The following is a 25602-nucleotide window of genomic DNA, read 5'->3' on the forward strand; positions in this document are numbered from 1 at the left end:
ATTTAATGTGGACACTAATTACAGCCATGCATATATACATGATAAAGGCAGAAAACAGTAGACAAAAATAGCTCTTTGTAGGTTTTTTGTTAAACTCTGATAGTTGGTTAGTTTTCTTTTTGAAAAAGTAAAGTAAGAGGTGGGCAAAAGAGCCACTTAAGTGTTACAAGAGAAAAATAGAGGCAATCCTAGGAAAATAAAGTCAGTAAATGATGAGAAATGGGAGAACAGAAGAAAGAAATGTCCTCAATAGGTGACAGATAAAAAAATGAGAAGCTCTATAAAAGGAATCCTCCTTTAGTGGGGGCTGACATTTTGAAATTCTTGTCCAAGAAATTTTGGAATCTAGATCAGGGCTGGTCAAGTTAAATTCTTTGGTAATGAATAGACTAAAAGTAGTTCTGACTGTTATATATATATATATATATATATATATATATATATATATATATATATATATATATCACATGATTTTCCAGGATTCTTTTTTGTCTAGTATTCAATGAAAGAAATTTTGTAGTTTGAGGCCCTGGCTGGATAGTTCAGTTGGATGGAGCAGCATTCCCATATGTCAAAGTTGTGGGTTCAATTCCCAGTTAGGGCAGAGTGAATCAACCAATGAATGCATAAATGAGTGGAACAACAAAAATGGATCGATCTCTCTCTCTCTCTCTCTCTCAAATCAATAAACAAATTAAAATTTTTACATTTTGCTTCATTTCATGTATGTTGTTATTAAATATTCTATGAAACAATTTTATGTTGCATTTGTCAGTGAAAGAATTTTGCATAATTGTTTTACAATTAATGTTAAAATAATGAATGTGTGAAATTATTTCTTTCCAAGGTACACATTCGAGTAGCTTCACCACCAATTAAATATCCATGCTTCATGGGAATAAACATACCAACAAAAGAAGAGCTTATTGCTAATAAACCAGAATTTGAACATCTTGCTGAATATCTAGGTAGGTATTAAAGTTTCTATAAAATTTTATATTTATTCATTTATTAACAGAAAATCCAAAGCTTATCAATCTTACTAAAAGAGTATTAAATATTTGTTAAAAGTAGAGGTTGTGTATGTTGAGCAGATATTGAACACTATTCTGAATAGTGAGGGTGCTGGGTGTGTATATACACCATAGTGAGTGCTGTGTAGGAGAGTTAGATCAAGGTGAGATGAGAAAAAAAAAAAGGATGAAAGGCTTTCCAGATAGAGGAAACTGCATGCATATCAGTTAAGCCTCCCAAAGTCAGATCCCAAGAAAAAAACCACACGATTTCACCACAGATTCTAGTAGAAAAATTTGAATGTGGATACAAACAGAATGAACAGCTTATGTAGGTTTATCCTATCTAATAAAGAGGGACTATGCAAATTGAACATCACACCATAACAAGATGGATGCGCCCATAGCGGAGGCAGGGATTCTGTAACACAAGATGGCTGTGCCCACAGCAGAGGCCAAGTTCCCATAACGAGCCTTAACGAGCAATCAGCAGGGACCTGAGACTGTGTGGGGCTGGGCTGGGGCAGGGGACCTGAGGCTTCGCCCCCCACCTGGCGGGGCTTGATGGGGGTAGGGCCAGCTGGGTCTGGATCTAGCCCAATGGAGGTGGGGCTGGCCAGATCTGGGTCTCGCACAATGTCCAGGCGCACGTGGGTGGGCGGGGAGTTGACTCTGGTTCCCGTGGCGCACCCAGACTCTGACAGGAGGGAGGTTTTCATATACATTTTACTAATTTTCTTTCATCTCTGACACTTATTATAGAGAAAGGGCAAGTAGCAATATTAAAATATTGCCTCTAATAAATTCCCTTTTAATGTGCACGAATTTCGTGCACCGGGTCACTAGTCTTTAATAATGAGGTCAGGAGACTTGGAGATCTATGTTACCCTGGATAAGACATTTGCTTTTTTAATTCAGGTGAGGTAAAATCTATTTAAACAGCTCAGATGTTCAGCCTGTGTGCCTTGGTACCTGCCTCCACACTTGTTTATAGCTGGTGTTCCTTTATGCCCTGACCACATATTGAACTGGCAACCTTGGTGTATGAAGACCATGCTCTAACCACTTGACATACCCAGTCAGGGCCAGTTCTTACTTTCCAAAAGAAGTCTCATTCCTTTTCCTTTTTCCCTCTTTCCCCCTATAGGAGCAAATAGTGTTGTATATCTGTCAGTAGAAGGACTGGTTTCATCAGTACAAGAAGGGATAACATTTAAAAAACAGAAAGTGGGAAAGCAAGATATTATGATTCAAGAAAATGGGAATGGTCTGGAATGCTTTGAAAAGAACGGTCATTGTACAGCTTGTCTCACTGGAAAATACCCTGTGGAACTGGATTGGTAGCTGATAGGGGTAGATACAATGTTTCAAGATATAAAGTTGGTTAAGAAGTTATAGTGGTTACACCTTATCCATTTAGTGTTCCTCAGTTGGTACAATGTAAATGCCACATGGTTACGTGTAAGTTTTTGAGATGTTTTCTTTTTCCTGAAAAGGGTACCAAAGTGCTATCCTCTCTTTAATAAGCCTAGATAAATATTTTGGTGTTATCTAGGAACTTGGATAATCCTTTCATTTTTACTTAGTTATTAGTACTTTGAGGCTATCAGTTATGAGATCATCAACAGTAATGTAAAGGATGGGTAAATTTTCTGTTTTAGAGGGGATTTCCAGGTACTATACCTCTCCACAAATTCTTACAGAGTTTTGTGGAATGTTTCTTGAGAGTTACTAAAGTTCATTATGGAATATTTTCATAATTGAACCTTGCTAGTTGCAGATAACACAACAATATTGGTATTCTTTTTTTAACACAAGCATCAGCTAGCCATTTTCATCTGGTCAAAGAGGGCAGGTGGTAAGAGACATTTGCCAGATCCATGCTTCAAAGAGTTTGCAAGCAGTTAGACTAAGATGGTGTGATACAAACAGGATAAGTAAGTTAAATATAATATTTCATGCAAATTTTTCATCTATTATAGCCCAACGGTGTCAAGCCTCTAGAGTTCTGGTTATAGTTATGACCTTGGCTTCCTTGTCTAACTTTAGACAATTTTTTTAATGCTTTTTTGTGCCTCACTTTTCCCAACCTGTGCAATGGGGTACTGGCATTACTAAATTAAATAATTAATAGGAATGTGAATGTGTCATATTCTTGGTGGGTAGAGCCATCATTTCACACCTGTATTTAAGATATTACATGATCATTATTTTTTGAAATGTTGGCTGTTAGATTGCAATTGAGATTTCATTATGATGAAGGGAGATACACAGTTTAGTCGTACTTTGCCGCCTGCCTTTGAGATGCCCTAAGAATGATTGTAAAAATATGTGGAAAAAGTTTGACTAGAAATTGTGATCCATACTACTTAGTGTTCTGATAGTATAAAGCCCAGCAAGGAACCTCGTGCGTTTGAAGTAAAAAATAAAATTTTAGGTTCTAATAAACCTTTAATTCTTACTTGATCACTTGCAAGCATATATACACCTATATGTATATACACATTCATGTCATTGCAATTACATGATCAAGTAGAAGAACTGTAGGGACCAATTTTATTAAAGGAACAGGAAGCCAACTACTTTTTTGGAATTAGCATGCTCATCTAATTCCAAACATCAGCTTACCACTTTTTGTACTTAGTTTTATAGGGATTAACGGATTTGATTTTTTTGAAGTTTTTTTTTCTTGTAACATCTGAGATTTAAAATTTTAAGACAACTTGCCTCCAATTCCTATTTTTGTAAGATTTTTAAAACAGAAAAGTGTTCTGTGTTAATGTTACCGTAATTTGATGTATACTGTTTCCAAATCCATTTGGAAATTTAATATTTATTAGTAACAAATCTCTTTGTCTTCATTTGCTATGTAGTCTCACGTGTTGTATTATGGTAGGCCAAGAAAAAATCCTGACAGCTCTTTAAGACGAAGAGCATCCAGGCAGCAATGGGTCAGGTAACCCTGTGGCAGTGACACAAGCAAGCTGCATTTAAATAAAACCCTGGGACCATTTGAGTGTATAGCCTCTTGTCTTCAATGTATTCCTCATAGCAGTATGAAGGAGGCAAGACTTATGGGTCAGTTTTGAACAGCCTTACTTACATTTGGTTTTTAAAAACGAGTCTCAGGGAGAGTGCTAAACCAAAATCTCTTATTTGACTTTTGTGTTCCATAGTTTTTGTTTTATTGAAATGCTTTTATAATGAAATAATGTACTGTGACAATTTGGTAATTCTTCAAATTTTTTAATGTTTCTCCATCATGGCCTTTTATTTCACAAGTTTCTGACATCTGAATTACATTTTTTTACCAATTTAATCTGAAATGTTTAATTGCTTTAAAGTTATACAAGTAGAGTATGTAAACTTCAGAGAAGATGAAAAATGTGTTTTCACAGATCTATATTGTTGTGAAGTGAACTAAGTCTACTTTTTTGTGACTTCATTGTGATGTGCTGGTGAAAAATATATGTAATTAAATATGTTTAAATGTGTGTGTGCTTTTTATTATTTATTTATTTACTTATTTATTTATTTATTGTTAATCCTCACCAGAGGATATTTTTCCATTGATTTTTAGAGAGAGCGGATTAGAGAGGGAAAGACAGAGAGAAACATAGATGTGAGAGGAACATATCGATTGATTGCCTCTTGCATGAGCCCCAACCAGGGCTTGGGCGCTAGGGAGGAGCCTGCAGCCTTGACCAGAATCCAACCCGGAATCCTGTGGACCACAGGCCGACGCGCTATCCACTGAGCCAACACAGTTAGGGGTATGTGTGTGTGCTTTTTTAAATATATTTTATTGATTTTTTACAGAGAGGAAGAGAGAGGGATAGAGAGGTAGAAACATCGATGAGAGAGAAACATCGATCAGCTGCCTCTTGCACACCCCCTACTGGGGATGTGCCCGCAACCAAGGTACATGCCCTTGACCGGAATCGAACCTGGAACCCTTGAGTCCGCAGGCCTGCGCTCTATCCACTGAGCCAAACCGGTTTCGGCATGTGTGTGTGCTTTTTTTTTAAAAAAAAAAAATAGTGACTTTTAGCACTGGCCAGAGATGGAAGATGCTGACGACGCCTTGCCATGCTAGCAGTCAGCAGCTGTACGTCGCTGCAGGTTGCCTAGGACCAAACCAGAGAGGGTCGGACCTGCATTGCCACCATGTGCCCACCATCCAGAACTGTAATGTCAGTCTGACATGTACACATAAGGAACTGTTGGACATTGAAATTGGGTCTCAAAGAACTGTTGGCCCAGAAAGAAACTCACTACAGACTGATTCATTTGCTTGTCACCATAACCATTATTGCTTGTCTCATTTTCGGTTCTTATAAGTGTATTTCTAATAGCACATGATCCAACTCATCTAGGGGAAATAATGAACAACATAGACTGATGAACAAGAACAGACCCAGAAACAAGGAGGCATGGATCAGACTGTCGGGCCTCAGAGGGAGGGTAGGGAAGGGTGGGGGTAAAGGGGAGAGATCAACCAAAGGACTTGTGTGCAAGCATATGAGCCTAACCAGTGGTTAAGGACAACAGGGGGGTTGGGGCATGTGTGGGGAGGAGTGTGGGATGGGAATGGGGGGAATAAAGAAATTAAAAAAAAAAAAGAAACAGCATCATGGATAACTGAGATGAGTAGGGAATTAAAAAGGTGAAGAGGAGCAGCAAAATTAGAATGTACCCATAAATATGCAAATGATCAGCAAGGTACTGGGTTAGACATTTGATACTTCCCAGGAAATGGAAAAATGTACTGGAGAAGAGTAAAAGAGTTAGGGAAACTCTTTTAAGGTGCATAAGATCTGAATTCCTGCTTTCAAGGTACTTACTATTTAGTATAAGAAGTCAAACTTGAAAATAATGTAGCTGTTTCATGAAATTCCTGGATCAAAGTAATAAAACTTTTATTACTCATGGCAAAAGAAGTAGCCAGAAGTTCATGTTTATATCAGTTCCCTATGCCTCCCAAGTCCCACTGGGGTGATGGATGTCTGTACACACAGTGAGTTGCATTACAGGAAAAGAATACTTTTTGGGAATTCACTTTTTTTTTAAAAAAATATATATTTTTATTGATTTTTTTACAGAGAGGAAAGGAGAGGAGAGGGATAGAGAGCTAGAAACATCGATCAGCTGCCTTCTGCACACCCCCTACTGGGGATGTGCCCGCAACCAAGGTACATGCCCTTGACCGGAATCAAACCTGGGACCTTTCAGTCCGCAGGCCGACGCTCTGTCCACTGAGCCAAACCGGTTTCGGCGGAATTCACTACTTTTATAGTAAGTGGAAGCAAACATGCCTGCTCCTTGGGAAAGAGTTTCAGCTCTGATGATTGAACACCCCAAACAACCCTGAAAAATCACTCAGATAAAGAGAAGTCAGGCCCGGCTGGTCTGGCTCAATGGTTGAGCATCAACCCATCAGGGCACAAGCCGGGTTTGTGGGCCCAATCCCCAGTAGGGGGCCTGCAGGAGGCAGCCAATCAATGATTCCCATCACTGATGTTTCTATCCCTCTTTCCTTTCCTCTCTCTGAAATCAATAAAAATACATTTTAAAAAAACGGGGGTGGGGGTGGAGGGAGAGCAGGAAAAAAAAAAAAAAAAAGCAGTACCTTGCATTCTTGGCATACCTAGCAAGTATTTGCAGAGACACTCCTGGCCCATGGCAGACTGACCCAACAGTTTGCTGGGTTCATGGGATGGAGATTGGAGGAGGATGGGTAAATTATCATGCAAGACTTGAAGAAAGACATTGAGGAGGTGATGTTTAAGCTGTGTTTTCTGAGGAGTAAATGTTCAAGCAGGCCTGGGGAAAGAAAGGTTATTTCAGCCTGAGATCCAGCCAAAGCACAGGTGTGGAAACTTGATAGGGAGTTGGAATGCCCAGAAGACTTCCTAGAGTCTCATTACAGCTGCAGCTGGTGTGGCTAGTGTGGAAGATGGGGGTTGAAGAGCTGTGGTCCACTGAGAGATCAAGCTAGAAAGATAATGAATCCTTTTGTTTGCCTTGCTAAAGAGCCTGAATGTCATGCAGGCAATGAGGGACCACTGAAGCTTCTTAAGCAGAGAATACTGTGACTGATTTGGTGTATGTTTTAGAATAATCACTCTAGGTTACTGGGTAGTGTCTTGAACATAGTCTTCTAAATTTTCAGAACCCCTGAAAAAATGACAGTAAAGATACTTTTTAAAAATATATTTTTGTTGATGTCAGAAAGGAAGGGAGGAGAGACAGAAACATCAATGATGAGAGGGAAACATCGATCAGCTGCCTCCTGCACGCCCCCTGCTGGGGATCGAGCCCACAACTCGAGCATGTGCCCTTGACTGGAATCAAACCCGGGATCCTTCAGTCTGCAGGCTGATGCTCTATCCACTGAGCCAAACTGGCAAGGGCAGTATAGATGTTTTTAGAGTCATAAAACCTCAAGGACAGAGGGAAAGATAACAGAAAAATTCTTTTTTTAAAAATATATTTTTATTGATTTTTTACAGAGAGAGTTAGAAACATGATGAGAGAGAAACATCAATCAGCTGCCTCCTGCACGCCCCCTACTGAGGATGTGCCTGCAACCAAGGTACATGCCCTTGACCGGAATTGAACCTGGGACCCTTGAGTCCACAGGCCTAGGCTCTATCCACTAAGCCAAACCGGTCAGGGCAACAGAAAAATTCTTGAATCAAAAGCAAAGGGCCCAATTAATTTGGAAAAGCTAAATTCTAAACCAGCAGTGACCAAAGCCAATAAGCAACCCTATTTACATCACAGGACCCCTAAAAAAAAACCTCAGAAACTGGCCTCTGGAAGGAAGGTTGAAGGAGGGTAACTACAAGGACATATCCTTATAGCACTACCCATCACCCTCGCAGCCTAATTCTGGCCATTTTGTTGTTCAAGAGAGGGTAAAACGGGGGGCCTTTGTAAGCACCATAGGAGAATTTACTGAACATTTTTATACTGAATTCTGAGAGTCTCCCCACCTCCAGGCCTTTTCTCTCATTTGATATTCAAACTTGTCTCATGGGAGCTTCCAATCAGCTTTTAAATGTCCCAAGCCGCTCACCTCCAAAGTCCTCGCAGACAGTCCAAAACCCCGCAGGACCACCGCAAGCTCTCCTACCTGATTGGCTCCGAAGTTTCCGGAAGGGGCGGGGCGACGCCGTCTGCTCGCGTCGCTCGCGCTGACGTCAACGCAGCGACCCCGGAGATTTCCCCGAGGGCAGGACTCTTAGGTCTCCGCGGGCGGCGCCGTGGGCCGTCTTTAAGGCTTTGGGGTGACTGCTTTTTCGCTATGGGGGGCTAGGTGTCTTGAGCGGGCTGCCAGGAGAAGGCTCGGACGGGCTCGGACCTTCCGCCCAGCTCCCAAGGCCTTCGGAGTGGCGGTGGTGTCGGCGGGGGCTTGTGTGCCGGAGGCAGGTACCACGGCCTCAGGGGCTGGCTGTGCACAGGTCGGCTCAGCCTCGGGGCGAGCCCGGCCTCCGATTGGAGTCGGTGGTGTCTGGTGGGCTGGTGTCGTGCCCTGTGTGATCTCCCCTGGGTCACCCAGCCTTGGACCCTCGGCCCCTTCACTGAAATAAGCCTGCCCCGCCTACCTGCTATCTTGGTTTCAAAGAGCAAATGAAAAAGGGTTTTGGAAGCTGTAAAGTGCATCGTTACTAAACGCAGTTAGCAATGTAAGTTAAGAAGCCGGTGGGTACTCACCTGTTTTTAAAATAGCCAGTAAGCAAGAGAATTTGTCGACATTCCTGCTATGACTAAATAGCAGCTTCTGCAGTTGTAAAATAACAAGTATCTTAAACTTAATGATCCCGTAACTTATGAAATCTGCTTACCAGATTTTGCTCCCCCCCTTCCCCCCTTGCAAGATTCAAGAAGTGTTTGGGCATCCAATAAATATAGTATTCTTTGTTGGGGAGAATGCATTTGGTTTAGTTAACGAAAATGAAAACCTTAAACAAGAATAGATTTTGCCTTAATTCTCTGTAGCAACCACTGGGAAACTCAAAGGTAGAAAAACATCCTAATTGTGTATCTGCATGTGGTGAGGGTTGCAATATGTCATAAAAATGGCATTAAAAAAAGAATTTAGTTCATTTTATAATCTTACTCCTTACTTTGAGATCAGGTAATTTTGGAGTATTACATATTGAGTAGATTGTCCTCAAGCGAAAAATTAACTGCTGTGTGTATTTTAAAATGCATTTTTTGTACATAGACTATAAATTTTTGTAAAAATTGCTTTAGTATAGTACATTCTGTAGTGTAGGCAGTTTGTTATTTATATTCTGCAGAACATAGCAGAAGAAATCGTTCCTCATAATTTTAGTGCATGCTATGGAAAGTCTTCCTTATATTTACACAGTGTATGTATAAGGAAAGCTTAAAATTTTTATCTTGTGCATCACAAATAGTATTTGTAGAAATGCTTAATAAAAAGAAATACTGTAAGTACTAAAGTTATCTTATATTTTTAAACTTTATATTTAGAAATCATAGCGTTTCTTAGCCTTATGGGTCGGTTATAGATTATAGGTTCATTTTGCTCTCTGTAGGAATGTTTTATCAATGTTATCTAATATTAACTAAATGACATGGATGAAAATGTATTTTGAATCAGTAGGGAAATCAGTTCAAATAAGTGTGGACAAATTTTTAAAGCTTGAATGATTAAAATCATGTTTGCTTTGAAATCTGAAATGTAGAGTTCAAAAAAAATCACCTTTACCTTCAAGAAAATACTAGCAATTTTGAGTTTTTTTAAAAAAAATGGTGATCCCTAACAGTTCTTTGATTAAATAGTTTCAAATCTTTTTATTTAATCTGCATTGAGAAGCCCTCAGAACATTGAATTGATACAATGTTTTATTGAGTTGTAAAATCATATTTAAAGTCTAAATTTAAATGAATTTATTGGCAATTTAAATGTCAAATAGAATATGAAGAGCTTACTTCTTAACAATTATAAAGTGACTTAATGTGACCTGAGTAAATTATTATACTAAATAATTAGCACAGTTTATATATAGTGGACAAAAACTGAGTAGGTTGTGGATTTTTTCTATCAAAGTTTGATTTTGCTTCCTCTTAAGTTCAGTTCCTAAACACAGACTTTATTTGCATTAGTCTTTTCAAAGTCACTGTACAGGTTTTAGCACTTTAACATAATCAATTTTTAATAATACTGAAGAAAAAATTAAACTTGTAGTGCTTTAAATTTGGTCTTATTGGTTAATTTAATATATATACATATATATACACTGAATGGCCAGATTATTATGATCTCTGAACACATAATAATCTGGCCACTCAGTGTATATCCTATATAATAAAAGGCTAATATGCAAATTGTCCCCTCAACCAGGAGTTCGACCAGCAGGCAGGCCAGCCAACTGCCCATGTCCCCTCCCCCTGGCCAGGCTGTCTGGACCCCACCCATGCACAAATTCATGCACCGGGCTTATAATATATATAATATATATAATACACACACACACACACACACACACACACACATACACACTGAATGGCCAGATTATTATGTGTTCAGAGATCATAAAAGAGAAAGATGCAAATTGACTGTACCTTCATGATGCCCTCCAGCCAATCAGGAGTGAGTATGCAAATTAACCCAACAAAGATGACAGGTTAATTTGCATACACAGGTGCATAGCAGCTGGGGACAGGGCGGGATGCTTGCATTGTCACCATGGCGATGACGCAGGCGTTCCGGACCACCCCAGCAGCTTGGGAAGTTGGAAAGGTGGCTCCGGCCATAGCGAAGGCAGAAAGGCGGCTCCGGCCAGAGTGAAGGTGGTGCTGGCAGCCAGGGGAAGGACTAAAATATATATATATATGTTTACATTGTAGTCAGTTAAGAGATAATTCTGCATTTCTACCTGTTTCAACCTCATCAGTGTATACCACTCACCTCCCAAATTTTCTTTCAGCTCTGACCCAGCATTAAGATGATTGCATCAGATTAGTTTTCAATATCATTATTCTCAGCGAAGTTACCAAAAACAATTCATAACTTTAGAGATTCATTAATTGTATGTTTTTGATATAGTTATTTTTTGTGAGGAGTTATTTATAGAAATTTCTCTCTCTCCTTCTCCCTCTACCAGGCTCCCTAAAACTCCCTGTCCCTATAACACTTCTGCTACTAGTAACGTTTAGATAAACTTCAGTGAAATGACTCTTCAGGAATTGGTGCATCAGGCTGCCTCCATTTACTCCAATAAAATAGCTGTATGTTTTGATGAATGTAATGACCAGCCTCCAGTTTATTACACCTACAAGAATCTGGTCAGTGCTGCTTCAGAATTAGCAAATTTTCTGCTATTACACTGCGACTTTCAAGGAATTCGGGAAATTGGTCTCTACTGCCATCCTGGGATAAACGTACCCTCTTGGATTTTAGGGTAATATGTTTTAGAACTAAAAATTTGATATCACTCTAACCTAATTCATAATTCTTTAATACACAGAATATATTACAGATTATTGTTCTGTTTACCATTGGATTTTTCTGTATTGCTTGCTCAATTCTAGAGAGGCTAAAGGAGTTCAATATTTCCCCTAGGATTATTTTTAATTAATTCACCTGAGCTATTTGGAAGTGACTAGAAGTTTTCACTAATAACAGAACATTTAAATGTCTCCAAAATATAAGACCTTCATTTGTCTGCCAAAGGAAAAATCATAAATTCTGTTGTTTGATAAAAGAAAACAAGTATTTTAAAAATAATGTGAATATATTTTTTCCTCTAAGACAAGCTTTAGGTATTCAAGTATTCAGTAAGTGAATGAATACATAATTGAGAGTTTTGGATAATACTCTATAAAAATTGATATATGAATTGAAGAAGATACTAATTCAAACAAATATTTTTAAATGTTCAATTATTTAAGTTCTAGAATATTATTTTCATATAGTGATGATTTCTTTATTAGGGATCTGCAGTACATAAAAGCTGTAAAGAATTAGAGATGTTGATATTCATCCCATAGTATGTATGTTAGTAGATTAATTATATAAATGCAAAACAAAAAAGTTTTACATTTTTTTATTCAATCATTGACATAAATTTATTGAGAATGTAGTATGTGCAAAGATCTAGTGTCCCCAAAGTGTACTCCAAAGTGCTTTTAGGTAATACAACTAACTTATATTTGATTTTATTTTTGTAAGTATTGCCACTTACAAATCTATTTTAAAGTTTTTTTTCCCCTTTTAATTTATACTGGTTTTGGTGAAATATGTCTTTTTAGTATGCAGGTTAATAGACTCGGATAATAATAAGTTGCATGTAGATATTTACCTTGTTTTATGTTACTCTACATAGATTAAGAAATAAGAGTCTGCTTCCTGTTTGGTATCATAGTAGTCTGTTTACTGTAATACATCAGCTTTAAAAAAAATCTTAGATTTATCTGAATTAGATAATGAGAATTTAATATGAGAATTTCTGATAAAGTCAATAGTAAAGTATATAGAGAAATAGAAATGCTTAAAGATTATTTTCAACATATTGTATGCTGAATGTATACTTCGTTTCTTTAGAATTATCCAAGTCCCTGCTGCTTATGCTCCCATTGATCCAGATTCACCACCAGCATTATCAACTCATTTTATGAAAAAATGTAATCTAAAGTACATTCTTGTTGAAAAACAGCAAATTAATGTAAGTGAATATTGTTAAATGTTTTTTATGTGTTACATTTATCTTTCAATTGATAAAGGCCTTTCCTTTATCCCCTCTTGATTTCTAAATTTGCTAACTCTGTAGGATGTCTCAGCGTTGTTGACATTTTGAGTTGGGTAATTGTTTTTCTGTGAGGAGTGTCCTGTACATTATAGGATGTTTAGCAACATCCCCAGTCTCCAGCCACCAGATGACAGTAGAACCTCCCAGTTCTGACAATCAAAATTGTCTCCTGATATTGCCAAATGTCTGCTGGCAGTGCCCTCTACCCCCCACACTCTGTTGAAAAACACTGCTCTATGGCATGAACATATCTTCTGGCTTTATAATCATGTATTTGAATTTCCTTTCTCTTACCAAAGAGAAAATTTTATAATACTTGAAGCTTTTATTTTTCTACTAGAGGCCTGATGCACGAAATTCATGCAAGAGTAGACCTTCCTTCCCCCAGCTGCCAGCACCAGCTTCCCTCCAGCACCCAGGCTTCCCTTGCAGAGGGAGGCCCCGCCCACCCACCACAGCCCACCGGTCAGTGGCCTGGGCCTCCCTCTGCGGTTGCGATTCATGGGGCGATGGCTGGGCCCCTGACCAATCGCATCACATCTGCCTTGGCTGGCCTGGCGCCAGTGGGTGTCATAGCGTGGTCATCCGGACGGTCGTTCCACTGTTCGGCCGTTCGGTCGATTTGCATATTATGCTTTTATTATCCCATATAATAAAAGCCCAGCGAACAAACGGTGGAATGACTGGTTGGCCAGTTGCTATCATGCACACTGACCACCAGGGGGGCAGACACTCAATGCAGGAGCTGCCCCCTCGTGGTCAGTGCGCTCCCACAGTGGGATGATGTTAAAAATCTTAGAAGGAACAAGACAGCTCCCCTCAGATTTATCTGGTCCAAAATGTCAGTGTTGAGATCAAGAAACCCTGTACTAGAGTCAGGTTGTCTGGGAGGGCATTGGTATGTGAAAGAAGCCCAATACATGATTCTTGCCCTCCAAATGCTTATAATTTAGTTGGAGAGAAAAGGTTAATACTCCTAAACCTATAAATCTACATAGTGTGATAGTGTTGTAACTAAAGTAAATATAACCTAGTAGAGATAGGAAAATTTTAATGGCAGAATATGGTTTGTGGGTGTGTGTGTGTTTAAATATATTTTTATTGATTCCAGAGAGAGGAAGGGAGAAGGAGAGAGAGAAACATCAATGATGAGAGAGAATCATTGATTGGCTGCCTTCTGCATGCCCCCTGCTGGGGATCAAGCCCTGACCTCCTGGTTCATGGGTCAACACTCAACCAACAGGCCACACTGGCCAGGTCAGAAGATGGTTTTGAGCTAAGTCTTTAGAAAATGTAGGTGCTTAATTGAATATTACAGGCCACATCCCACCTTACCTCTAATATACACACACCGAACAAACAGAAAACACTACAGGCTTCTGGGTTTTGACTTTTTTCCTCTCATTTATATTGATTTTTTTAATGTGAAACAAGTTATATTTCGTTAAGGTGCTGTCACTTTTGGCATGGCAAAACTGAATATAGCATCTTTTTATCTGAATTTAGCTCTGTATTAATCTGTTTTTATCTACCAAGTACCTGACCCAGAATCTCAGTCTTCTTGGGCTCACTCTATATCCAGAAGGTTACCAAGCCCTGTTGATTCTTTGCTCAAAGACCCTTTCTGTCCACTTTGATTGCAACATATTAGTTAAGGTACCATATAGCATATATAAATTGTTACAATAGGTTCATTAAATGGCTCTCACTTATCATACAGAGTCTTGACAGAGTAACGTCTAGTCTGTGCTATTGCCACCTTCATTTGGATCACATCGCTTACAGGTTAAGGTTTAAACTCAGTGTTGAGTTTAAAAGTTATGCAAAATTATTAAGGATTAGCATCTCATCTCCTGTTAACAACACTACTCACCTTCTTCCTCTTCTCCAGTTCTGCAGCTTGTTGAAATGCTTAATGCTCTCCACAACACCAGTTTTCTTGGGTCTTATACTCTGTATTGGCTATTTGCCTGAAGTACCCATCTTCTTTATTTGGAGAATAGCTGCTTATAAACAAACTAGAGGCCCGGTACATGAAATTCATGCACTGGGGTGGGGGTGGGGTCCCTCAGCCCAGCCTGCACCCTCTCCAATCTGGGACCCCTCGGGGGATGTCTGACTGCCAGTTTAGGCCCGATCCCACTAAACTGGCAGTTGGACATCCCTCTCACAATCCTGGACTGCTGGCTCCTAATCGCTTGCCTGCCTGCCTGCCTGCCTGCCTGATCAGCCCCTAACTGCTCCTCTGCCGGCCTGATTGCCCCCAACTGCCCTCCCCTGCAGGCCTGATCATCCCCAACTGCCCTCCCCTGCAGACCCGGTCTCCCCCAACTGCTCTCCCCTGCTGGCCATCTTGTGACGACGTGGGGGCGGCAATCTTGTGATGACGCAAGGGCGAGACGCCACCTAGGCTTTTATTAGTATAGAATACTACATATGAAGAAGCAATCTCTGACCTTCTAGTCCAGTGATGGGCAACCTTTTGAGCTTGGTGTGTCAAACTTCGCCAAAAAACTGAGCATAACTCGGGTAGTGTGTCACTTTGAGGAAAAAACTAACTCCAAGACTCTAGTCGCAAATGTTTCATCCTCAGGAGCAGCAAATGTTTCATCCTTGGCATGCGGCCACGTGTCATCAGAAATGGCTACGTGTGTCAGTGCTGACACGCGTGTCATAGGTTCGCCATCACTGTTCTAGTCAGTTATGCTTAGCCTCCTTGGTTCCTATATTTGATTATCACACTTACCACATCGTACTGTAGTTGTGTGTTTTTTGTTTTGGTTTTTTTTGGTGTTAATCCTCACCCGAGGATATTTTTTCCATTGATTTTTTTTTAGACAGAGTGGAAGGGGGAGAGATGGAGAGAGAGAAACATTGATGTGAGAGAGACACATCGATTGGTTGTCTCCTGCGCGTGCCCCAACCAGGCAGGGATCAAGCCTGCAATCAAGGTACATGCCCTTGACTGGAATCAAACCTGGGACCCTTCAGTCCCAGAGCCAGTGCTGCAACCACTGAGCCAAACCAGTTAGGGCATGCAATTGTGTGTTTTTATATGTCTGTTTATTTTAAAGGTGCGTTTGAAAGTAAGGACAGCACTTTACTCTTGGAAGTTTTTAATTAATTAATTTTTATCCCTGGATATATAGCAAGTTCTCAAAAAAAACCCCACAAAAACACACATACAACAATTACAAAGCCATAATGAGCCCAACTGGTGTGGCTCAGTAGTTGAGCCTCAACCTATGAACCAGGAAGTCACAGTTCGATTCCAGGTCAGGGCACATGCCTGGCTTTCAGGCTTGATCCCCGGTAGGAGTGTGCAGGAGGCAGCCCATCAGTGATTCTCTCTCATCATTGATGTTTCTCCCTCTCCCTTCCTCTCTAAAACCAATAAAAAATATCTATACTAATAAAAGGGTAATATACTAATTGGGGTGGACGTCTTCCGGATGTCCATCCGGACATTGATCTGGACAAAGCCACAGCTACTGCGAGGGCCTAGGGCTGGCACCGCGTGAGAGAGGCGGGTGGGTCTAGCGCCACAGGGGGTAGGTGGCCAGTCTGGTGCCGCCGGTCCAGCGCCGCGGCCCCTTTTGCAGAGGCGGCAAGCAGTGCCCGCGCCCCCTTCCACAGAGGCGGCAAGGGACAGGCCACGGTGCAGCCTGGTCCCAGTGCTGCCCCTTCCACAGAGGCAGTAGCGCGGGCCCGGTCCAGGCGCCACACCTCCGCAGAGGCTGGACAGGGTGCACCCTGCTGTGCCTCAACCTCCCTGAGCCCCTCCCCCAGCTGGCCTGGCCCCAGGTTGCCCCCCCCATCAGTGGGCGGGGGGCGGGGCCAGTGCTAAGAAGCGAGGGCCGAGGGCCGGCAGCTGCGGTGGCCAGCAGTGGCAGCAGCAGCGGGTAATGGGGGCAGCACCTTCCCCTGTTCAGCTCAGTTGCCTCCCGCAGAAGAGGACATCCCCTGAGAGCTCCTGGACTGTGAGAGGGGGCAGGCCGGGCTGAGGGACCCTCCCCTGTGCACGAATTTTCGTGCACCGGGCTTCTAGTGTTAAAAATAAATAAATAAAATGCTATAATGAATGAGTAAATGAATACTTTATATTACTTCTATGAAAAAAAAGAATGTCTTTTTAACATATTGGAAATTTTCTCCATTTAACAGAAATTCAAATCTTCCTATGAAATGTTATTGAACTATGATACACTTACAGTACAACATAATGACTTAGTACTCTTCAGACTTCATTGGAAAAATGTTGAGGTGAGCTTGATGCTAAATGATAGAAAAGAGAAATACGAAAAAGAAAAAATGGTAAACAGCACCAGTTCTGAGAAAAGCAATGAAGAAAAGCCAGAAGAGCATATGGATGTGAGGCTAAAGCATTGTCTAGCCTATGTTCTCCATACATCAGGCACCACGGGGATACCTAAGATTGTCAGAGTCCCTCATGCATGTATAGTGCCGAACATCCAACATTTTCGGTAAGTTCTGTGCTTGGAGTCCTTTTTCAGAACTTGCAACCCCCACATTATTCAAGGGTCAACTGTACATGTTTTATGTGACACAGGACCCTTCATAAGGAATGAAGATCCAAAGAGATGGAAAAACCTGCTTGCTTTTAGTATATTAGGTTGAACAAAGAGTCAGTTGTGGAAAAGTGACTAAACTATGTGGGGAGGCTAAGGGAAGATAATTATTATTTTTTAAATGATAGACACTTTAAAAAAATTTATTGATTTCAGAGAGGAAGGGAGAGGGAAAGAGAAACATCAATGATGAGAGAGAATCATTGATTGGCTGCCTCCTGCATGTCCCCCACTGGGGATCAGGCCCAAAACCTAGGCATGTGCCCTTGACCAGAATCTAACCTGGGACCCTTCAGTCCGCAAGCTGACGCTCTATCCACTGAGCCAAACCAGCTAGGGCAAGAATTATTTTAACAAGGTCTGTTTGTATAGAATTCTCTGAGTCTCATCTAGTTCTTAATGATAAGAATGTTACTTTCCTTCTATAGAGAGGATATCTTTCATTTGGGAATTTCAGCTCCTGTTTTTATGGGGGCGGGGAGGAAGATCAGAGTGTTTGTATATACTGTTTTTCAAGTGCCTTTAACTCAAACCAGTCAATATGCCAGAGCAGCATATTTTGGGGTGGCGTGTTCTGAACTCCATCATTAAAAGTTAAAATTAGAAGGCTTATGTACCTAATTTGGTAGGGAAAAGGGAGGGGGTGAAAAGGCTTCTGTGGGAAGAACAAAGAAGTTTCTTTATGAAAGACAGAGAGATAAGAAATTTTGTGATAATGTTAGTTTGTGCTGGTGAGAGCAGTCTTTGCTGCTTCAGGACCATGAAACCCCTGCAGAAAGAATATGGTAGGTTTACTCTTTTGTCCTTGCTGGAAGTAAAAGCCACCCTGAAGAAGTTTGTGGCAGCCTCATTTCCCAGAAGCTGCTGTTAGTCTGATAAGGGATTCTCTAAGAAACCTTTTTTTTTTTTTTTTTTTGCATCTGTTGAATCCAAGATGTCTTCAGCTTAAAATAATATTTATACCAACTCTGGGGTTCTGAGTGGATCCCCACAATACCGTACTTGAAGATATTTTGAAGTTAAGGTAATCCCTGCTTTTAGATAGTGGGTTTTTTTTGTGTTCAAACTGAAGTACTGTAGTGCCATAGGCTCAACACAGACTGTCCATGCTCTATAATATCCTAACCACATACTAGTATATTCTATTTTGCCCTTTGATCAGCTACTGAGAGAAAATTCCAAGTACTGTAGTGGGAAAAGGGAGTCAGAGGTCTCTATTAAGCATCAGTGAGTAAGTAGGATAGAATAAGTCCAGATTCCTACCAGAAAAGAACGAGGAGAATATATCAGATTTATTACAAGGAATTGGTTAGCCGTTGGGGCTGGTTAAGCAATACTAAAGTACATAGCATAGGCCATCAGAAAGGGGTGATCTTGAGCAGGCTGGAACCTCTTGGGAATATGTGTGTCCACAAGCAAGTCAGAGAAGAAGATCCAGGGGTAGGAAGAGGAATTGTAGACTCAGCTGCTGTTTTGGAGTCTCTTCTTCAGAAAAGACGTAAACATTCTTTTAATGGTCTCTCCCAGACTAAATCCAGCCAACCCAGGATAAGCTCTCTTTTGATTGAAGTCAACTGATTAGGGACTTTTTTTTTTTTTAATATATTTTATTGATTTTTTTACAGAGAGGAAGGGAGAGGGGCAGAGAGCCAGAAACATCAATAAGAGAGAAACATCAATCAGCTGCCTCCTGCACGCCCCGCCCCCCACTGGGGACATGCCCACAACCAAGGTACATGCCCTTGACTGGAATTGAACCTGGGACCCTTGAGTCCGCAGAGCAACGCTCTATCCACTGAGCCAAACCGGTTAGGGCTGATTAGGGACTTTAATCATATCTACAAAAAGCCCTTCACAACAGCACCTACATAGTGTATGATTGTGTATGCTACCGAATGCAGTTGCCGCCCTCTGTCTTCTAACTCCCAAGAGAAAATATCCTTTGTCTTCTCCTTAATGGGAAACATACTAGAAAGAGAATTCTGGGGACTGTAGTTCAATCCAGCCAAGTTAACATATCAGAAAGCGATCACAGATGATTAAATATGTCACGGTAAAAATCGTATATTGCTTTAAATGGCTTTTAATCCTTACATTTATAAAGAAGAGGTATAGCCCAGCCGGTGTTGCTCAGTGGTTGAGCATTCACCTATGAACCAGGAGGTCACACTTTGATTCCTGGTCAAGGCACACGCCCTGGTTGCAGGCTTGATCCCCAGTAGAGGGTGTGCAGGAGGCAGCTGATCAGTGCTTATCATCATTGATGTTTCTATCTCTCTCCCTCTCTCTTCTTTTCTGAAATCAATAAAAATATATTCTTTTTTTTTTTTTAAGAAGAGTTCTAGAATTAATAGCACCATATTGGTTAATGTAAATTAAAGAATAAAAATCTGGCCATCACCCAAAAACTTAATGGTCATAAATACTTTGTTAGGATATGTGTTTACCAAAGAAATATTAGACATTTCTCATAGTTATATTCTGTTTTGCCTTAGGGTACTTTTCGAGATCACACAAGAAGATGTTTTATTTCTAGCTTCACCTCTGACCTTTGATCCCTCAGTTGTGGAAATATTTGTTGCTCTATCAAGTGGTGCCTCTCTGCTTATTGTACCAACTTCTGTCAAAGTGCTCCCATCGAAATTAGCTGCTGTTCTCTTTTCCCGTCACAGAGTGACTATTTTGCAGGTACATTTTAGGAGCAAATGAAATGTTTAGTCTTCATGATTCAGTATTTTAAGTGTTTTAGAGAATATTTTACATTCCTGCAATTCTTTACAATAGATTAATGATAATCTAGTTAGGTTATCAAAGGCTATCTCCTGATGATCTCACTTTTTTTGTTTGAGAATGTAAAAAAACAAATCAGTTAATTCTGGCTAGAAAATTATTTTATTGTGTATTTTATACATGCTGTTATAACCAGAGGAACTTGGCTTTTACTCAGATCTGTGGGGATATGCTGCCTTTCCTGTCTTAAAGTGTAAGTTTATTGTCTTTCTCACTAAAACCTAATTTAAGTATGTTAAATTATAATTGAGTTAGGCATTTTTAAAGATTTAAAAAATATATACCTGAAAGTATGTTACTGCTACACAAGCATTAAGATAGTAATTGCAAGTAGTTAGGCACTGGAGAGAAATAACAAAATTATATGCATATCATGATAAACTAAAATTACCAGTTTTATATCTAGTATAATGAGACTCAAGAGGATGTTAAATTTCTGCCCAAAACACAAAATTTGATATTGACTTTTTTTTTGGCAATGTGTTTTTCATCCTAAAAAAACAAAAACAAAAACATATGTGTGTGTGTATATATATATATGAATGTATATGTATTCATTCACAGAATGACTCACCAACAGATGAGAATTTATATCCGTTGATGTATTGCTGTACTCATCTATAATAATAAAAGCGTAATATTAATTAGAGCGGATGTCCTTCTGGACGAAGCCGGGGCTGCGAGGGAAGCCCAGATCCCGGGTGCCAGAGGGAAGCCAGTGCCAGCAGCCAGGGGAAGGAAGGCCTACTCTTGCACAAATTTCGTGCATCTGGCCTCTAGTTTCATTTATATATCTCTGTGTGTGTGGCATTTCGTTACAGCAGCCTGAACAGACTAAGTAAGAAAAAAAGGAATGAACTATTGATACACACAACATAGGATAATCACAAAGTATTTATGTTGCGTGAAAGAAGCCAGGTCAAAAAAAAAAAAAGAAAGAAAGAAAGAAGCCAGGTCAAATCAGAATACATGTTGTATGATTACATTTTTATACAATTTTACAAAATTCTAACTGATCATTAGTAACAGAAAATAGATCAGCAGTTATCTGGGGAAGGGGTCTAGTTGAAGGGAAGAATTATAATGGTACATAGGTAATTTTAAGATATATGTTAAGATAAACATATAGGTATATGTTTATTATTTGGATTGTGATGGTTTCACAGATATATCTATATGTCTCAAAATTTATATTGTATACCTTAAATATGTACAATTCATTGTATGTCAGTTATACCTCAATAAAACTGTTCTTAAAAAGTTCATGTTGTTTTTCTTAGGCATTTTTTTTAACCCATTTTATATACTTTTTGCATAGAGATAATGGAAAAGGGAATGTAAATTGATTTTATAGATTTTTGTCACTTTTATCTATAAACCTTTTTGTCCAAACTATATAATGAAATGTAACTAGTATTTTTCTTAAGTTTTTGGCTAGAGCAAAATTTATATCCACTTTAAAAAGATATTGCTTCCTCGGGAGTTTTCCAGCTATGATTTGCCATGTAATAAACATAGGCTTAATTTCCACGTGGGCTTCCAATGTTAAGCTTTGAACCAATCATTGCATTATTTACTTTTTTAAAGATGTAATTATTAAATTAAATACATAATTATTTTTATGTATCTACAGGCAACACCGACATTGCTTAGAAGATTTGGATCTCAGCTTATCAAATCGACTGTTTTATCAGCCAGTACTTCTCTTCGAGTATTAGCCCTTGGTGGTGAAGCTTTTCCGTCACTGACTGTTCTCAAAGGCTGGAGAGAAGTAGGCAATAGAACACAAATATTTAATGTTTATGGTATCACAGAGGTATCAAGTTGGGCGACTTTTTACAGGATTCCAGAGGAGATTCTTAACTCTACTTTGAAGTAAGGGTTTTAATTACTAAACAGGGTAGAAAGAAACTGTTTTTCCAGTATCTTAACGCTAATAGTGTTTTGATAGGCACTGGGATAATAATTTTAGAACACTATATTATCTAAAATTTTAAGCTGGGAGTCCAGAACCTTTCTTATTATATCTGGTGCTATAGATCCTGCTAGAACTTTTTGTGACTAAACAGCAAGAAATAACAGATCTAACCTTTTCTTCTTGGCAGTCTTTGAATTAGAGCATAATAAAAACTTTTTGTTTCTTTATTTGATACTATGTGATTTAAATACATTAGAAAATATTCTATTTAAATGAAAACTTTTAAATCTGGTTTGTGTTGTGTTTTCACAGATGTAAATTGCCTGTACCACTGGGATTTCCACTGCTTGGAACAGTGGTTGAAGTCAGAGATGCTAGTGGTTTCAGAATTGAAGAAGGCAATGGCCAAGTATTTTTAGGTTGTTTTATATATATTGATAGGGAATGATTTTATTTTTCAAGAAAAAAAATCTGTGTTACTTTTATTTCCCCCAGTTTTTCTTATGTTTAGTATTCTTTTCAGTGATGATAATTTTAAATCTCAGTCTCATCTTCATAGTGGTGAAACATTTAATAAGTTATCATAATTATTTCAGATAACAATGTCTAAGGGAAGATATAAGAGTAATTTAGAAACTGTTACTTGGACCTTTATATTTGTAGCTAAAATTCTATTTAATCAGAGTTGTTAGACTTTTTAAAGTTACATCTATGATTTTAGAAACTAAATTTTTTATAATTTTACTTGCGGTTATTATCTCTAATTTTATAATATTTAAAAGTGAGCCCCCTTTTCTTATAAATATTAAAAATTTGAAACTGAGTAACTGAACTTTTGGGGATATTACTGAGTTGATGGTTTTAATATATTTTCCATGCATTTTTTTATTATTACATTGATGTTTATATCTGTGGAGGTGGCAGAAACAGAGTATGTTTTCTGGATGGCGAAGTGACAGTACCACTTGGCACAATGCGAGCCACAGGCGACTTTGTGACTGTGAAAGATGGAGAGTTATTCTTCTCGGGACGAAAGGACAGTCAGATCAAACGTCATGGCAAACGTCTTAACATTGAACTTGTGCAACAGGTAGAATTATTTAAATATTAAGTATCTACTAATATATGCAGATATTAGAGGCAGCCACCAATAATTATCTATGCCAGGATTTTCTATCAGTATCATTTAAGCCTAAGATTTTTGTAAAAGTGATGAATTACAATAATAGGTATGGATAATTCAGCATGTCCTTTATTGCCAGCATGAAGTGACAAATTGGATTTTGTTAACTGAATATTAATTGGCTTATTTTGCTATTATTTTTGAAAAAAATGTTAAGAACCCTATGTTCTGATAATAGTAATAGCAAAATAAAAAAAAATCTCTAGTGTATGTCACAATTTAATTTGACTGTGTTGATTTCAGACATAAGTTTGAGCATATAGGAAGTTTGTGTTTAAATGTCCTCATTGGGACTTAAGAACACAAATAGCGGAGTGGTGGTTGCCAGAGGGAATGGGATGGGGGAGAAGGGGGTCCTAATATAAGGTGACAGGGAGAAGATTTGACTTTGGGTGGTGGGCACACGGTGCAGTATACAGATCTTGTAATATAGAAACCCACACATGGAACCAACCTATATGTTGACCAATATTCCCCAATCAATTTAATAAATGAAATAAAATAAAAATGTCCTCATTGGTAAATTGGGATAATCTCTCTCATAGGTTGCTGAAGGACTTCAACAAGTGGAGTCATGTGCAGTTATATGGTATAATCAGGAAAAATTAATTCTGTTCATGGTGTCAAAAAATGAGTTAGTAAAGAATTACATCTTTAAAGAACTAGAGACACATCTTCCAAGCCACGCAATCCCAGATGAGCTTGTGCTGATTGATTCTCTACCATTCACATCTCATGGTAAAATAATTTAAAGCAGATATGGTTTAGTGCCAAAAGATACTAATTGTATTCATAAGTAGTTTAAAGGCCATGTAAATCCTTTTTATAAGTAATAGAATATAATGTGGTAAACCCTCAGTTAAATGCTTTGTATAATTAACTCATTTCTAGAAAATCTTGTGAGGAGGTATTATTTGCAGATGTGGAAAGTAAGGTTTAAAGAGAACAAGTAATTTTCCCAAAATCACATTGCTGGTTAGTGGTAGAGTTGAAGTTGTGTTTAGGATTGCTTAACTTCAAAACATTTGCTCTTCATTACCATATTATATTGCCTTCCCGATTTCATCTTTATTTAATATTTACTTTAAAATGCAATAATTGTTTGGTTAATAGTGCCATTTCTTTAACTCTTTAAATGAGGGACATTAATCTTATTTCTTATCTGTGTATTTATTACCCATTACATTCTTGTTAGCATGGTACTACTTTCTTTAGAACTGATTATCTATGAGAAACTGTTCTATAGGATTTCTAACCTTTACACTGAAAAATGTATGTATTCTTGTGACTAATGAAGATTTCAATATAAATTTTAAAAGTATTTCTCTTTCACATTAAGGAAAAATTGATGTTTCTGAGTTAAACAAGATCTATTTAAACTACACAAACTTGAAGTCTGAGCATAAGCTCAAAGGAAAAGAGGAACTTTGGGGAAAATTACAGCATTTGTGGAAGGTACACTTTTTAAGATACAAACTTGCTATTGTAAAGAGGTCATTTAATATCTTTAGGGAATGAGCATTGTAATAAGTTTGAAAAATTTTTCTAAGAATGTTATTGCTGCCCCGGTGGTAAGAAGTATAGCTTCATTTATTCAATTTGTATTAAAATAAGAGTTAGGTTCTCTACCGTAAGATTAGAGTAAGCTCCCTATAAAGAAATTTACTGGAAGTAAGGTAATCATAAAAGGCATAAGTAGACAAAATCTATCTTGACATAACTTTCCCCTAAAAAGGCCAGTGGAGTGTAGTAACATTTTTGTCAAGAGTTTAGAAAATAGCTAAATTTTGCTATACCATAATCTATTGTATAAGGGCTTATTACATCATTATTCCAGAAGTAATTTCAGCTGCAACATGTGTTTCTGCTTAAAGGAATTTATATATAAATATAAAAGTTTATATATTTATATGTAAATATATATAAATTCTGATTTAATTTCATAGACTAATGTTCATATTTATGATAATTTTTAAAATATATATGTATTTTTTTATTACAACCATAATAAGTCAATACAGTTTTTCTTAGATAAAATGTGGAGTTTTTCTAAGGGGTTCTGAAAAGTGGGTGTAATTATATGTATGGTGTTGTCTGAAAATAAAGGATATCTAGATAAGAGTCTTAATCCACTTTATTTTTAAATTTTAGAAAATAATTTTGATTTATGTGAAGAAAATGAAGATAAACATTGTTCTCATAGAAATATCAGATATTAGTAACTTTATGACTAGTGAATCAGATGTTTTTATAATTCTCCCTATTTTATGGATAGGACAACTGCTCAAAGGGAAGTGTAATTTGAAGTTTTAGAGTGAGTTTG

The 25602-nt window shown here is 38.4% G+C and overlaps 2 protein-coding genes across 11 annotated transcripts in view; both read left to right on the forward strand.

Annotated features, from left to right (window-relative positions):
* Positions 1-4490, forward strand: part of PPAT (phosphoribosyl pyrophosphate amidotransferase) — a 29041-nt gene extending 24551 nt beyond the window's left edge. For both annotated transcript variants that reach the window (XM_079774629.1, XM_079774630.1), the window contains exons 10-11: positions 848-968; positions 2161-4490. In XM_079774629.1, the coding sequence (XP_079630755.1) occupies positions 848-968; positions 2161-2357 (318 nt within the window). In that variant the 3' untranslated portion in view covers positions 2358-4490. The remainder of the gene's footprint in view (positions 1-847; positions 969-2160) is intronic.
* Positions 4491-8250: 3760 nt separating this feature from the next.
* Positions 8251-25602, forward strand: part of AASDH (aminoadipate-semialdehyde dehydrogenase) — a 28862-nt gene continuing 11510 nt past the window's right edge. For 2 of the 9 annotated variants that reach the window (XR_013813316.1, XM_079766542.1), the window contains exons 1-10: positions 8251-8704; positions 11156-11452; positions 12595-12715; positions 16964-17283; positions 19884-20076; positions 21812-22053; positions 22409-22515; positions 23014-23186; positions 23825-24017; positions 24619-24734. Coding sequence is in view for 8 of the 9 variants with exons in the window: in XM_079766542.1 (XP_079622668.1) it covers positions 11223-11452; positions 12595-12715; positions 16964-17283; positions 19884-20076; positions 21812-22053; positions 22409-22515; positions 23014-23186; positions 23825-24017; positions 24619-24734 (1695 nt within the window). In the remaining variant the exon portion in view is untranslated. Of the gene's footprint in view, positions 8705-11155; positions 11453-12594; positions 12716-16963; positions 17284-19883; positions 20077-21811; positions 22054-22408; positions 22516-23013; positions 23187-23824; positions 24018-24618; positions 24735-25602 lie in introns of those variants that run through there. The other 7 variants (XM_079766543.1, XM_079766544.1, XM_079766545.1 and 4 more) reach the window with 7 other exon arrangements.

This window comes from Cnephaeus nilssonii (genome assembly GCF_951640355.1).
Source record: "Cnephaeus nilssonii genome assembly, chromosome: 1".
NCBI lineage: Eukaryota > Metazoa > Chordata > Mammalia > Chiroptera > Vespertilionidae > Cnephaeus > Cnephaeus nilssonii.